This window comes from Artibeus jamaicensis, unplaced genomic scaffold (assembly GCF_021234435.1).
Source record: "Artibeus jamaicensis isolate MK-2021 breed Jamaican fruit bat unplaced genomic scaffold, CSHL_Jam_final contig_519, whole genome shotgun sequence".
NCBI classification, from domain to species: domain Eukaryota; kingdom Metazoa; phylum Chordata; class Mammalia; order Chiroptera; family Phyllostomidae; genus Artibeus; species Artibeus jamaicensis.
This window is the reverse complement of record NW_026521871.1, coordinates 49,165,477-49,181,396: the sequence shown is the minus strand read 5'-3', so window position 1 is coordinate 49,181,396 and position 15,920 is coordinate 49,165,477. Positions and strand designations below refer to the sequence as shown.

At 47.5% G+C, this 15,920-nt stretch overlaps 2 protein-coding genes and 2 non-coding genes across 5 annotated transcripts in view; all 4 read right to left on the bottom strand.

Moving 5' to 3' along the window:
- Positions 1–2,676, bottom strand: part of MOBP (myelin associated oligodendrocyte basic protein) — a 40,019-nt gene extending 37,343 nt beyond the window's left edge. For both annotated transcript variants that reach the window (XR_005082928.2, XM_037148326.2), the window contains exon 1: positions 2,617–2,676. The gene's annotated coding sequence lies outside the window, so the exon portion shown is untranslated. The remainder of the gene's footprint in view (positions 1–2,616) is intronic.
- Positions 2,677–8,659: 5,983 nt separating this feature from the next.
- Positions 8,660–13,909, bottom strand: RPSA (ribosomal protein SA). The gene is made up of 7 exons (XM_037148335.2): positions 13,829–13,909; positions 12,871–13,035; positions 11,914–12,032; positions 10,246–10,491; positions 9,389–9,517; positions 9,108–9,273; positions 8,660–8,824 (listed from the first exon to the last, which is right to left on the bottom strand). Exons 2-7 carry the CDS (start codon positions 13,001–13,003, stop codon positions 8,730–8,732), a joined length of 888 nt encoding a protein of 295 aa, XP_037004230.1. The 5' UTR covers positions 13,004–13,035; positions 13,829–13,909; the 3' UTR covers positions 8,660–8,729.
- Positions 10,029–10,181, bottom strand: LOC119051555 (small nucleolar RNA SNORA62/SNORA6 family). The gene has a single exon (XR_005082946.2). It is a non-coding gene; the product is annotated as a small nucleolar RNA SNORA62/SNORA6 family (small nucleolar RNA).
- On the bottom strand, positions 12,096–12,246 carry LOC119051557 (small nucleolar RNA SNORA62/SNORA6 family). Its single transcript, XR_005082947.1, has one exon. It is a non-coding gene; the product is annotated as a small nucleolar RNA SNORA62/SNORA6 family (small nucleolar RNA).
- Positions 13,910–15,920: the final 2,011 nt, after the last annotated feature.

Sequence of the window (15,920 nt, the reverse complement as noted above, 5' to 3'; positions counted from 1 at the left end):
CCCTGCACAGGTATGACAGTCTGTTGCCCATGCTTTCCTAGGTCCTTCTGGCTCCTGGCCAACTCCGACTCTATTGCTTCCCCATCTGACCCTACATGGTCCAGCTTATCCTCTCCTCCTGGGAACTTTGAGTAACAAACTATCTTTGTAATGGCAGTCACCTGATCGCTGGCCTCACCACGCTTAGATAAAAACAAACTACGAAGTACAGTTTGAAACATATTGGTCCCTTAACCACCAGGAACAGATAACACCAGGTTTTTACCTACTGCCTTAGAACAGAAGCACCAGAATCCAGAGAGGCCTTCGCAGCCCAGCCAAGAGGTGCCTCCCGGAGTCCCCACAGTGAAACCTAAGCCGACTTGGGGGTCGTGGAAAGCAGCTCAACTCCGTCCACAGGGCTCTCCTGGCCCTCCAACACTGCTGTTCCCTGGCCCCCAGTTCTGTTGACTGAGTGAGAGAAGGGGGCCCTTATTTTCACCCTGCAAGCGCTTGTCGTGGGAACACAGAATCCTTCAAGTGGGGAACACTCTCTCAATCTTTCAGGTGAGTCCTATGGCCCAGGTAAGGCCATCGTAACAGCTAATGCCTCATTCTCCCAAAAGCTGAGTTCATCAACATTACACAGCACCAGGTGCCGAACCCCAAACTTCTAATCTGGTTTCATATTTAGTAAAGAAAATATTGATCTGCTTCATCCAAGGAACAGTCCTGTTAAAGCCATAATACATTCACTTAACTACAAAGATCATATAACAAATTAATCAACTCCCCCTTATTTGGATTTATGGTGACTTCAGCATTTTCTCTGGACAAAAAAAAGATGGATGCTTTGTATTTGCATATCTAAAGAACCCATTTTAAGAATGATAAAACTGCTAGCCACCTCCAAACAGAAGTTTTCCCACTTAGAAGCAAACAAAATGAAAGCTCTTTCTACCAGGCACTCTGTCAGCACGCCAAAGGTAGCCAGAGAGCCTGGGGTGGTGATGCGGGACAGCTCTTTTTTGAAGAGGGACTGTTTTCAGCAGATGGTCTTGCTTAGAAAGGAATTATCCCATTCATGACACGAATGTTCATAGAGTAGTAGGCTAGAACCCAACACACACAGAGAAACCAGCTTACATACCTCACTACACACCCATCAAGTTCATGTACTATCACTGTAATTACCATTTATAAATAAATGACAGCACTTACTTTTGGTGAATATTTGAGAAGTACTCATAAAAAGCTCTAGATTTTTAAATGTTTTGCCTTTCCTTGTAAGACTGTAGGTACTCACTTAAAGTCCAAGTTACATTAGGTAAACAAGACCTTGAATTAATTAAAAGTTTGTACAATCAAATTCAGTTATGACTTTGGATATATATGATCCAAAACGCAAGCGTATTCCTTCTAAAACTGCATAATCTGGACCGAATCACGAGAAAGCATCCCACCAAACCCAAACTGAGGGACATTTAACAAAGTAACCCTCCAAAAATTGTCAAGGCGTGAAAGAGAATGACTAACTCAGGTACTGTTCCAGATTTGCAGAGACTGAAGAGAGATCACTGCTAATGGAGATGCGTGATCCTGGGCTGATTTCTGGGATAACTGGTGAAATCTAGTTGTCTGTAGATTAGACAATACTGTTTTCTTTATGTTAAGTCTCTGATTGTGATTATGTCTGTCATTTAAGTTCAAATGGCTCAGAAAAAAATAAGATGCATATGTGTACACACAGAGAGAGAAAGGATAATAAAGCAAATGTAGGAACATGTCAGAATTTGAGTGACCTGGCTACATCTGGAATTTGTGACTGCTTACAATTTTTCTGTAACTGTAACAGAATTCTGCAATCCGCTCACCGAGGCACACTCCTGCTCTGCAGAATGAACATGAACTTGCACAGCTGCCCATCAGGCAGTGGTCTGCTTTCTGCCTCCCTGATTTGCTCACAAAGCATTAAAGTCTTTTCCCCATTTTCTTCCTATTACTTCAGCCACATTCATGACTTTGTTCCCCTCGGACACTATCTTTTCTTTCCTTTCTCAGCCATAAAACTGAAAACAAACCCAAACCAAAAATCTGTCATTTCTGAGCATCTGTTCAAGACGAAGCATGACTGTCTTCCCATTTATGGTTTCGAGGGAGCAAAAAATCTGTCAGGACTGGGGCTGTGTTGCCCCATTAGTATTCCCCACACACAAGCCCCGCTGTGTGAAGGGAGGCGCTGTTCCTAGGTAAGAAAAAATGCATTTTCAAATCATGATAAATAATAAAAGAAGAGAGAGAGAGAAAAAAAAAACCAATCGTGCCATGGATCTAGCTGCAGGGACAGGGGGCTTTAGATTGGAATCTGGGTTAGGGTTCGGAGCCCTTTCCCGGGCTCAGACGATTTCCAAACATTTGCCAGACCATTCCAGGAGGGCCCTCCACCTGCATCAGAAAATAACGGTTGGTGTCCTCAGTTCTTGTTTTCTCCATCCTCTTAGGTGCCCCCGACCTTGGCTGCTACAACAGCAGCTTTCCCCTGGGACATAACGAAATGGCCCACACACGAGTGTGCACTTGCCGCTTGGAGACGAATTGCAACGTGAAGCAAGATGAAAACCGATGGAATCCCCTTACCGTGGAGCAGCAGTGGGGTGAACCTGGTTCTGCGGCCGTGCCAGGTCCCTGGGGAGTTTGAAGCTACTCGGTGCGTGTGGAATATATAGGGAGAGGTTATATATCCCGGGTTTTCATTACACAAGGTGTTTTTGATGGGCCCTCCGCCGAGATTCACTTAAAAACAAAAGCTACACAAAGATGACAAAAAGACCACACAAAGTTTAAACAAAAGGCTAAAGAAAGACCGAACAAAAGCCAAAGAAAGTTTAAACAAAGAGTGAAACAAAGACAAAAACAAAGGCCAAACAAAGACCAAGACAAAGGGCAAAAGAAAATCTAAACAAAAGCTAAGTTACAACCACATTACACACACACACACACACACACACACACACACACACAAGCCGTAGCTACATGAAAACCCACGTTCTCACGCATTCCAGTCTCCCACCCCCCTCACCCCACCTCCCACACCCCACCCACCGGAGTTCTGCTCTGTACAACACCTGCGTTTTGGTGCACACCATGCACGGGGTTATGTGCTCCTTATACCCATGTATAAGGCACATCCTTATTTTTCCCTCAAAAATTTAGGCAAAAAATAGTGTGCATTATACACAGCAAAATACGGTAATGCCCTGTGCCAACCGCCTCCCCCAGGCCCTTTCCCCACGCTGCCTCAAACCACACCCCAGGTCCAGCCATACCACACACCGTTCTGCCAATGAGCCACCCACCACAGCCGCCATCCCAACTCCACCACGCCACACACAAGCCAACCCCACAAGCCATGAACAGTCGGAATCACCCTGGCAAATGCCTCCCTTTAGGATTCTTTCCATACCCTACTCAGAGTAAGCACCCACCCTCCTTAACAGGCTCTCTGTACACACACACGCATACACACACGTGTGCCCTCCCCCAACTTAACAAGAGTACCTCAGTCTAGTTACCGCTGAGATGATACCGGGACAATTCTAGGACAGCTACCATGCCATCACATTTGTGAAAACTTCTAAAAACCATCTCTTATGGCAGGTGATTTCTGTAAAGTGCAAATCTCATTTACTTAACATGGTAACATTGGCCTCAGTCTTAGACATGACATTTTCTTATCATTTTCCTAGAATTTAGGGGTCACACCATTGAGTCTTATAACCGTGTGCGTCTGTTAAATTTCCTGGTCCTGCAACCCAGTGTTTTCTGCTAAATTTCATCGCATATGCGTAGCACTACATACTAATGATCGGAAAGATGAAAGGGCATTTCTGAAACCACTCCAACCAACAGCAGCCTTGCCTCTTCCATCCCCATAGCTCCCTGCATGACGGGGAGACATTAATGCCAACAGTGTCATAAAGTTTCCTTTTAGGCTCTTGTCACAGTACATGCAAAAAGGAATCATCCTAGAGGACTTTGAGGAGGCAATGTAAGGAAACTGAAAACATCCAATATCAATCTCACTGTGCACTAACTTCACGGCTAATGAAACAGCCCTGATATGGGTAACGAGTTCTATCTACAGCCTGCCGGTCCGCTAGTTCCGGCTGTGGGGCGGCGCCTTGCTCCTGCCGCTGCATGGCTGTGCAACAGGGGGGAGCAGAGCAAGGTGGCTCACAGAGCAGGGGCTCTGGAGGGCTCGGGCAGGGTCACTAAGGCAGCTAGGATGTCACACTGGTTGCCACCGTGCCTGGCACATAGCGCTGCATCAATGTTAGCTATTGTGGTTCCGGCCCTGAAGAAGCTTGCAAAACATTTGTAAGGACACGTTTCCTATTCAGAAAACAACTGGAGACGAAGACAGGCTTTTTTTTTTAAATTTAATTTTATTTTTAAATTCAATGTATTGCTGTGACATGTTAATAAAGTTATATAGGTTTCAGGTGTCCAAGTCTATAACACATCCTCTGTATATTGTATTGTGTGCTCACCACCCCAAGTCAGGTCTCGTCCATCACCATTTCTCCCCTCTACCCTCTTCCACCTCCCCCCCCCCTTCCCTCTGGTGAATTCAGGTTATTTAAAAAGTGCAAGATAGAGGGGGTAGATTATAAAGATTCATCTGCACTCAAAGACTTCTCTGCTTCTCAAACCTTCCCACAACAGTCCTTAATGGCAAATTTTGTGAAGTCCCACCTTCAAGGGTGTCCAACATTTTGGCATCTCTGGGCCACCCTGGAAGAAGAGGAGCTGTCTTGGGCCACATGTTAAATACATTGTGACAGGTAATCACCAAAAACATCTCATAATGTTTTAAGTAGATTAATAATTTTGTGATGGGCAGCCATGCGGCCTGTACTCGGGCAGACCTCACCATCCAAGTAGCTGGAAGATTCTCCCCCAACGGTTCCCTGTCTTCAGGAAGAGCCACCCGCTTCTAGCGTGGCAGGGGCAGGGAAGGTGAGGGAGTCTGAATTCCTTGCTAGTGGTATTGGGTGGTCAGGGTAGACAAGGGACCCACATGAATATGTGGGCGTGTCCCTTTTCTAAAGTCCTGCCCATCACCCCAGATCCCCAGTGTCTGATTCTAGAAATTTCTTCCTAACGGACTTCCAGTGGTCAGAGCAAGGTCGGTGGTCAGAGCACTGAACCCGAGAATCTGCTCGGGATGTGCCGCTTCCCCAGGCCTCAGCCCCGTCCCCCGCTCTGCCTGGCACTACACGAGCAGCACACCAGGCGTCCGACACACACTTTTCACCTGCTTTTCTCAGGCACCACCTCTGCAGGGATGTAAACGGGAACTTCCTCCACACTGCCGGGTCAATGACCGTCCTCTGCCCATCATCTTTCGCTGTCTCCTTTTCTTAGAGCGTTAAAACATTTTTACATATTCTCGCCCTGGCCAGTGTGGCTCATTAGGTTGGAGCATTGACCCATAACCAAAAAGTTACAGGTTTGATTTCCAATCGGGGCACATACCTAGATTGTGGGTTCAATCCCCAGTCCAGGTTCTGACGATTTCCCCGTCCGGGTGCACGCATCCCGGGCACATACGGGAGACAACCGATCGATGTCTCTCTCCCTTCCTCCCTCTCTAAAAGCACTGGGGAAAAAAAGTCCTTGGGATAGAAATAATAAAAGAATTCTCTTCTGCCCCTGTATTTTTAATTCTTTTCCTTTTAAACATATTTTACTACTATAATTTTAGTAGTTTTTGGAAGAGTAGAAAAAATAAGCATGTGTCATTCATCTGGCCACTTTTAACCAAAAAGTCATTGTTTTTATTGAAACGTAATTCATATGTGTACCATAAAACTCAAAATTTTAAAGTGTAAAATGCAGAGATTTTAAAATATATTTAAGGGCTGTGGAAGCATTACCACTATCTAATTGTATAACATTTTCATCCCCTTAAGAATAAAACACACAAAAGTAAATCGATACTCATTCGCAATAAAACATTACAGCATTTTATATGCACTCAGAGAGATTCAGGCATGACAAAGGACTGGAGGGCATGTTAAGCAATTGTTTTGTTATGGAGTTCGCTGAAAACTAGCATGACACCAGAGAGAGAACGCCATCTCCAGCATCTCACCTGAAAGCGTGCACGTACGCGAAGCCACAGCCAGAATTACACGATTACTGTCTACCTAACAAACGTGTGTCAAACTGGGTGCTGTAAAAACTGGGTTTTGATTAGAAAGATTAACAAAAACAGGCTAAAGATTTTCACATTCATAACAATGCTATTTTTCCTATAGAAATATGAAAATGAGTTTTATACATACCTATAAGACCATTTATTTCAAGGCATAGAGTGAATGGATCAAATATGAAACAAACTGAGATGGTTCTTCATTGGCCTTTCATCCTTCACTTTCAGAGCCAGTCTGTCTCTTTCAAGACTTCGACTTGACCTTACAGATTTTTAGCTACACAGACCCCAACTTTGGTAAAGAGGAATACACCAACCGAGCTGCTGGCGGCTCAGACAAAGCCCCGCTGTGTTCCCAGGCTCCAAGCCCAGCCTCTCCCCACTCTGTCTCTGTCCCTCTCTCATGCTTGGGTCCAGCCACAACTGTGTTCTGGCCCTGGTGACCTGTAGAGTTATGTACATTGTTACTTAAGGGACTGGATTTTATCCACTGGGTTAAAATTCACTCTTTAGGTGACATGCTTCTCCCATCCGACTTTCCAGGCCCGACTCCTGGGCTTTCCCTACTGTACTTATCACCATTAGAGAAGGGAATGTATTGATGTGTTGTGTTAAAGAAAACCACAGCTGAACAGTAATTAGTGTTCAACACACGTTTTCTTCAGCAGTCATTCCAGCAGGAGGAAAGACTTCAGTGTCACACAGGGCTCGGTTCCAAATACAACAGGGACAGTGGGGACTGATAGCCCAGGAGGTTGAGGGGGTCGGTGAATGGAAAATTACTAAGGGAAAATACCAGGGTAATGATTTCCAGCTAAACCATCCTGACAGGATTCTTGCTGAAGTCGGGGAGGGGAGGAGGGGGGATCAGACATCACCTGGGGAGGAGTGGGGATGAGGAAGTCAGTCAGGTACCAGGGGTGGGGGTTTTTGCTAAAATGAAGCTGGACTCTTGTTAACATGGAATGATGCAAAGGTGGACTAAAGGCCTGCCTAGGTCGAGGCCCAGCTTGGCACAGGGTTCAGAGGAGCCCGACCGAAGTCGGTCACGGAGGGTTTGGGTCACAGGTCAGCGCTTTGCTGTGTGGGGGGGCCCTGCCTCGGATTACTGCTCAGATCGGATACAATAAACATGCACAATGAAGCAGGACCCAACTAACGGGAATCATCTTCAAAAGATGAGAACTGTCTTTTGTGTTAATCCTTACCCGGGGGCATATTTTACAGAGGAAAAGAGGCCAATCAATGTGAGAAACATCAATCAGTTGCCACCCATATGCGCCCCAAGCGGGGATCAAACCCACAACCTGGCAAGTGCCCTGACCCACAATCGAACCCATGACTTTGATGGATGGGATGACGCTCCTTCACCCAGCCACCTGGTCAGGTCGGAGCTCTTAACTCTTCACATCGGTCTGTGCTAACAGGATGCATTTTCCACAGATGAACTGCCAGCTTTCTCCTGTTCCTTTGTCCCTGAACAGCCTCCTCCTCCATCCCGGAACATGCTAATAGATGAGCTTTGCATCTCTCGGTTCTTATACCCGGCCTCCTCCCTTCCTTCAGCCCCCTCTCCGCTTTCAGCCACGCTTGCTCCAGAAATCATTGCTGCTGATCACCTGCACGGTATCCTAGCTCCACGCACACTGCAGCTTCGTCCACATCTGCTCCTGCACACTGCCTGCCGGTGGCCAACTTGCTATGATGCTTGAGCCTGTGGGGTCCCCTCACTCCCTGCACCACTGGTAAGGGGCCCCGAGAATGTTGTCACAGGGACATTTTGTAAATCTTCCAAGGGCAAAATGAGCGAATTGATGTAAATCTTTGGAGTTCCTCAAACCCCAGACCCACCCTATTTAATTCCTCCATTCTCATTCAAGACCATGGTTTTCAACAGACCAAGAGGTACTGACACGGTCACATTTTTAATACAATTAAAATGCACAGGAAATGGCAAATATTGGGATTATATATAGTATTACATGAAATTCTTATACTTGCATAACTCTCTCCCGGAACCTGTAGACAAGCTGACCAGGTGACAGGAGACAGATGTCTCTCAAAGTTGGGGAAGGCTGTGGCCCCTTCAGTGGGTCCAGGATTGAAGACTGTATCCCACCTTTGCTCAAGAAGGGTCTTCAATGACAGCCGTCACTCATACATCAGCCACACAACTGGCAAACGAATAGCAGGGGCTGTCAATGAACACCAATTTACTTCAAAATCTGAACTGGACAGAATTCACCAATACAGGTGTTAATGTAAGTTCTTGGGAAAGTATTTCTAGAGTCACCACGTGGGCAGCTACTCACGTCTACTTGCAGAGCAGAGCATTCTCACGCAAAAAGGGCGCTCTGGGAAACGCCCGTGTAAGGTGCCCACAGAGGACTTTTTCTGATGTCAGGAGACCTGAGGTAGTCCCAGACATCTTGATCTGGAATAAAAAACTGAAATACATGAACACGACTTTTAGAAACTGTTTATTTTCCATCAACCTTACTTCCATTCTGGTAAGAGTTTGTGGAAGACCAGCTTAGGACCACTCAGTGGTGGTTCCCACCCACTCCGTGGCCTGTGCAGTGGGGGCCGCAGACCAGTCTTCAGTGGCAGGCTGAGCGCTCCAGTCTTCTGTTAAAAAATACCAAAAACACACCCATGAGCTCTGTTCCTGCGGTATATTAGTCACCTCACCACCACCAGCCATCTGATCTGCCTGCATTCTGCCAGACACAATTTCAAGAACAGCCCAAGACCCGATCAATTCAAATGCACCTGCATTCGACCTGTCAAGTGATTAGCACAGCTATAGCATACAGGACGAACCTTTTAATACAGCCAAGGAGATCATTCACGTTAGACTACAGAGATGCCCCAAACCGCCAGGCTGATGCACCCGTGCCACCACACGTACCAGTAGGGAACTGCTGAATAGGCACGGAGGGCACCTGCACGCCTTCCGACCAGTCCGCGACCTCGGGCTGAGCCGCGGTGAACTCGGGAGCTGGAGCCGTCCATTCACCCTGAAACTCCTCCTTGGTCACAGCCTTCTCAGCAGCGGCCTGCTCTTCCTTCTCAATCTGGTTTTTAGAAAAAAATAAGTTTACAGGGACCAACAAATTTTACTTCCCAGAAGCACAGACCAAGGTGCCCACTTTGCGTACGCGACCATAAGCCTTTAGGGAGGAAGCTCACCTCTTCGGGGTCTCTGTAGAAGTAGAGATCAGGCATGACCTCCCACGGGTGCTCGCGGGAGATGGTGCCGCGCATGCGCAGAACTTCCCGGGCCAGCATCCACCACATCAGACCCACTGAGTGAGCCCCCTGCAAGAGTGCCAGGATAGTAGTAAGTACCACCCCATCCCACCTAACCTGCCCCCACATCATCTAGGTCCTTGGAATCAAGAGAATAGACATGCCTCTTCGTATAAAAGCATTTACAATAAGAAGGGTTAATGTTCCAGACATCAGTGATTCTCAACCTGATTGGCTGCTTTAGAAAGTACTATGGTCAAGCCTCCACCCTAAGCAACAAATGAAATACCCACTGGGATCAGTGCCTGGACACTAGTTTTTATGTTTGTTTGAAATCTCTGGATGATTCTTATGTGCAACCAGGGTTTTGAGACCAGTGACAAACTGGACCAACTTGAGCCATATGTAACCCACCTTTTTACGATCTTACAGCAGGCTTCATCAAGCTGGTCTGAAAACAGGAAGGCCAAGCAATGCCTGAGAGGCCCAAGTAGTGCAAGAAAAATGGAAAGAAGCAGGGGGAAACACCACTTTTCCAATGTTTTCATCTCTCCTTGAAGCTCTCATGCACGCTCATCGCGCTTGTAGCAAGGACCACTATCAAACTCCACTCATGGGGCCAGAGACCCTCGTGGTGTTAGCGAAAACCTTGCCCCTCGTGTAGCACACTACCTACACTTGTGACTCCATGGGCCACCAACGGCCTCGACTCCAAGCTCTAACAATGTGCAGAGGCGCGCCCAACTGCTTCCCGAGTGCTCCTTCCCCAGACCTAGTGCAGATCAGACGGCAGTTACCTTGTTGTTGCAAGGGATGGCAATGTCCACGTAGCGCAGAGGAGAGTCCGTGTTACACAGAGCGATGGTGGGCAGGTTAACGTAGGATGCCTCGGTGAGAGGCTGGTGGTCAGCCCTGGGGTCGGTAACCACCAGAAGCCTTGGCTCCCGGAAGGCTGCCTGGATCTGGTTAGTGAAGGTGCCAGGAGTGAAGCGGCCGGCAATGGGAGTGGCTCCAGTGGCAGCAGCGAACTTCAGCACCGCTCGCTGAGGAATCAACAACATTGAGAGTTAGCAGTGCCCTCAAAGGCGGAGCCACAGAATCTTCCAGAGGTGAATGTGCCAACAGTTCCATAACCACACCAAGCAGCCCATCTGGTCAGAACGCATCAAATTACAGTAATTCTTCTGTCCTCCACATTCTGAGATGTACTTACAAACCAAAGCCAAAGAAACACACACGATCGCACCCCCATCCCGACCTCCCTCGGCTGCCTTGGCTCACAGGCTTCCTTGCTCCTGGAGGATGGAGCCACACTGCCTGACTTGTGGTACCAAGCAAGGCCACTCGGTGAGCGACCTGGGCAAGCTACTCACGTGCCTCCAAGTTCCCCAGAGGGTTAGAAAATTCAGTGAATCAGTACAACAGTGCATGCTAATTGTAAACCACAACACCCCCAGCATCTGGTCCAATAACCTCATAGCTACTCCAAATAAAGCGAACAGCACCCAGGTTTCTTTACCCTCCCCCTCACCTTTTTCTTCCCAAACGCAGGCTGGCTCTTTCCATCATATCCCAAGCATCTAGTAACACTGCCCAGATCAATCTAGAAGCTTAGTACATTTTTGCTGAGGGAAGCACGAGTGGTCACCGAGTTTGTTCCACAGCAGTGTCCTGCCTCTACCATGTGCCAAACTGGAAGGGTCCAGCCCCAAGCCAGACTCTGGAGAATAACCAACACCCCGCCCACCCAACACACCAGAAGCTAACAGGACCTAGTTTTAACCTCAATCTAAACGACAAAATACAAAAGGATTCTCCCACGTGAATTTAAAAGCTCTGTTCAAATCCAAGTCAAAAAAATCCCCAAAACCTAAAATTAAAAATCCAAGTCAAGTTTGTGTGGTTTTTGTTTTTAAATTAGAAACAGGATGAATAAAATCCTTGTTGGAGCTCTTTATACATCAATTATTATGAAACCCATGAGTTTTCTCAAAGAAAGAGCACAAAGAAATGTCAAAATAGAGACAAGGTTTTTGAAATCTCACCAGCCATTTTTAAAAAAGCCATTTTTCACTGAGGTTGATTGGTAAACACTCTTACTCTTGCTAATGGGACTTTGATGAGACTAGTACCGCACGCGTACAAAACCCTTCTGAAAACCTCACGGCTGCCGTCAGGTTTTTTGACCCAGTACTTATTTAAATGTAAAAAAACCTGATTACAGTAACACGTGATGAGCCATTTTAATAGGGCATTTCTCGACATTCAATGGCACAAGCATATATGCAACACGAAAACGAAGCTCAACAGACCGTCAGGTGCCAAGTGGTGCATACACTGCAAAAGTCAAGAACTGGCAACTCAACACTTCCATACAGAGAGGCTATGTTCACACCTTTCTGCACATCCCAGAATGCCCACACTTTATTTTTTGTAATAAAAGCCAAGCATCTTGCTCTACAGACCTGGCCGGTGTTCCTGGACGAAATGACACTGACATCAGCAGGGTTTTCAATGGCAACAATGGCTCGAGCTGCCAGCAGGAGCTTCTCCCAGGTTCTCTTCAGATTTATGATGTAAATGCCTAGCCACAGAAAAGGCTTTAGCACCTGACCTTGCTCTCCAAGTGGACATTCTTCTAACAGCCGAATGTGGCAGAGAGCACTATCAAACTCCAGTCACAGAGGCAGGCTCTACTGGTGCTAGCGAACACCCTGCCGTTACTGTAGCACACTTCCGACACTCAGAAGTTCACTGGCCAAGACTGGCCTCCACCCTGAGCTTTAATAGTGTGCAGCCCTCACTCAGCAGGCCAAGTGCACCTTCTTCCCCTGTGGTAACCCTCCTCCAGGCCCCCATTTAGATTTCTGCAAGCTGTTGCCCACTTCCTAGCCTCTCACCACTCTCTGCCTTGATACCAAATTCACCCCCAAACCCCTGTCAGCACCCTACTCTGACGCTCAATCTGTCAGTGGCTCTATCTCTGCCCACCACCTGTACTCTTGTGGCAACCCCTTCCCTCATTTATTCCCATCTCTTGCTCTACTTCCCTCAGAATGCAGCTGAACGAACCTATATCAGTCCCTGTGAATATGGGACTATGGAAGGGAAGTTACTGGGAACTTCCTCATCATCTTCCTGTCACATCTCCTTAGTGACCCACTGGAGTCCCACAACCTAGCTAATGCCACACTCTTCCCATGGAGCCCAGAAGCCTTTCCTTCCAAACAAAACTGGAACACTTTCAGTATTAAAGCCTGTTTCCAATTGAGGGACCTGGTGTCATTGATTATTTAGTAGAGAGCCCTCCAAGGCAGATACAGAAATTACTTCACCCAGCATCACCCATCATAACAAGGAGGGTCACACTTTGTCCTGAAAGTTGTAATTGGAAGGGGGGGGGAGCTACAGCCACGACTGACCGTCACTTTTCCTTTTGTAGATGTACTGTTCCATTTGAAAGTCAAGGTTGGTACCACCTAAGTGGGTTCCTGCTGCAAGAAATTTGAGGACATCCTCCTCCTTCATTTGCAGGACATCAAGGCCTCCGGACATTGTGAAAGTTTCCCTTTAAGTTACGTGGGAACCTGAAAAACAATAGTTAAGAATCTAGTCCTTTCCGTGCCAGAGGGGTTGGGACACAGACGCATGCCCCGCTAGGTTGCACTTACAGTTTAGCGGGATGAGACATGTTTGCACAGACTACATTACACACGACTGCAGCAAATCTTGCTGAGAAGGTATGGAGATGGACAAACCAGTTACTAAACTAGATGAAAGCAGTGAATTGAGTCTAAACACTTCTCAAGGTACCCAAAAGTTGAAGTTACAGATGAGCAAGAAAACCCACCAGTTGTGAGACCAGCCACGTTGCAGTACATTAAGTTGAGCAGACGTAGAGATGGGAGCAGATTTATATTCAAAGAGATTGAAGGTGGGCACGTCGGATTTAAGTCTCCCTGCATTCCCAACTGGTTTTCTTCAGAACCCTGCCAAGAACTTTAACACCAATGGGAAAAATCCAAGAGCAGTGGCGCCTGGGGCCCTGGCTTCACTAAGCCAGTGTCCGGGTCCCAAGCAACAGCAGCGCGGTGCATTCGCCCCCTCCCTTCCTAACCCCGCGCTCACCAGCAGTTTGGGCCGCTCCGCAGCTCCGGGCCTGGGCTCCAGCGCAACCTCCCACCGATCGTGGGGCATTGTGGGAACCTGAAGGCCCGGACTAGCCACGTGCAAGCCGCGGATCCGCGGCGGGGCGCACCGATCCCAGCCAGACCCGCCCTGTCTGCAGGCCTTCAGCCCCGGTCCTCGCACCCCGGGTGCGAGCAGGAAGGTAGTTCAAGCGGCCCTGCGGAACGCTGGGGAACTTCACATGGGACTCACCGAGAACAACGCCGTACGGGCCCTTCCCTTGGTAGCGCGGAAAAAGACAGAGCGGCGGAAATGACGTATTTATATACCCCGCCGCCAGCCAATGACAACAAAAGCTTGGCGGAAAGAGGGCGGAGCCCGAGAGAGCGTTGTGGGGCGGGCTTTCTCCTTCATGGGGCGGGCTTTCTCCTTCCTGGAGACGGGCTGACGGCGCAAGCGCTGGCGCTGGCGCGGGCTCTTGGAGCGCGGCCAGCAGGGGCGCCCAGGTTCTCGCTGGGCGGTGTGCCGCTCTGGGGTTGGCGGGCTCTTGGACCTCCTACCGTTCTCGGGTTGAGAACGCTAGCAGGAAGCCAGCCGGCCAATCAGACTCCAGCTCTTTCCCCGCCTTTTGTACTGACCTGAGAAATTGCGCGGGTCCCTCACCCAAGCTGCTGGACCCCGTAAATCTAAATGTTTGATGTACAAAAGGTGCGGAAATTGTTTTCGTTTTGGGGGAGGACAGTTTAGCTGAACGTAATTCAGATTCTGAAAGTTCACTGGTGGGAAGTTTTCCTTAAAGATAAAAAGAACAAGACTGCACACATACGTGAGATTTGTGTGTGTGTGTGTGCGCGCGCGCGCGCGCTTAAAAATTGCCAAATCCGTCCTGACTGGTGTGGCTCAGCAGGTTGGGGTGGTCGTGGAAAAGAAAAAGTCGCAGATTGGTTTCCCAGGCCAATGTTGCAACCAATCATGTTTCCCTTTCTCCCTCCCCTCCCCTCTCTAAAAATAAAATCTTTTTTTATTGCATATATAGGTTAGTTAATAAAAATTTATTCCATCGACACTATACAACCATTAAAAATAATTAAAATTCTATGTTATAAAGGAGAATCAGAGGATGAGGGCAATTATTTTTAAGGAGTTAAAGTATACATTAAAAGATGTTTGTAAATTGCCAAATTATTAATAATTATTCTGTAGGTTTCAAACCTGACTGCACTTAGGTCATTCGCAGAGATTTGAAACATGCCCAACTCCAAACCAAGAAAATCTGACTTTTAAAAATAGCTCCTGAGATTCCTGGCCCAGTAGCTCAGTTGGCGGGGGGCCTCACCCCTGTACGCCAAGGTTTGCCACTCCATCCTGGTCAGGGCACGTACAAGAAGCAGTCGATGAATGGATGGAACACAGATCAATGTTTTTCTCTCTCCAAAAGCAGTAACTTTAAAAAGTAGCTCCTGAGATTTTAATGTGCAGCCAGGGTGAGAACCACGGATACACAAATACAGCAACTCAGTTGGTTATTTCCTCATTATTCAGTATTTTTGAAATGTTCTGAGGAACACAGGTTACTCTGAAGTTGACGCAAAACCCCACTGCTTTTAAACAAAACTGACAGAAGAAAAGGAGTAAACTTAGGGGCATGGCTTTCAGCATTCTGAGAAACTGCTGGAAGTATCTGGAGACATTTTGGCGCTCACGAGAAGTACAAGACTTAGAAATAACTCTGTGAAAATGGAGCGGTGGGTTTTTAAGGACAGTTTTCTGTCACTGCAGGACTGCTCTGGAGGGCCTTCTGGACACTCAGAAACCATCCCCCGCACACCGTGGTCTGAAGGATAGCTTCCACCCTTATACCAACCAGGACATTGCCCTGTAATTATGCTTCCGTGCTAGTGTCTCCACAAGACACTAAGGTTTCCCCCCACAAAATAACTTTGTCCTTGACAACTGATCCTCATGGTGAAAATTCTTGGCCCAAAGTCAGAAAGTGTACTCTAGTGACAGTAAGGGTGACAGTAAGTGTGGGTGACAACCCCTTGCGGCACCTGTCAGAGAGGATCTGCAGCTCCCGCCCCGTGTCCTCCTCCCCATCTGCGGCCTCCAGGGGCCTCGGCACGAGTTCCCCCAGCATCTTTTATTCATGTCCACTGCTGATGAGCAAAATTCTCAGAGCCCTCCTTTTGCAAACTTTGGTTTCTAGGGTTTGTATTTAAAAACTAACTAAAAACTGGGCTTAAAATTTTTTTTCAAATATAAAATTATGCTAGGGACTGTAGTTTTTTGGAGTATACTGCACACGGCATTGGGTGACTAGGAGAGGCCTGTGCTGATTGGAAGC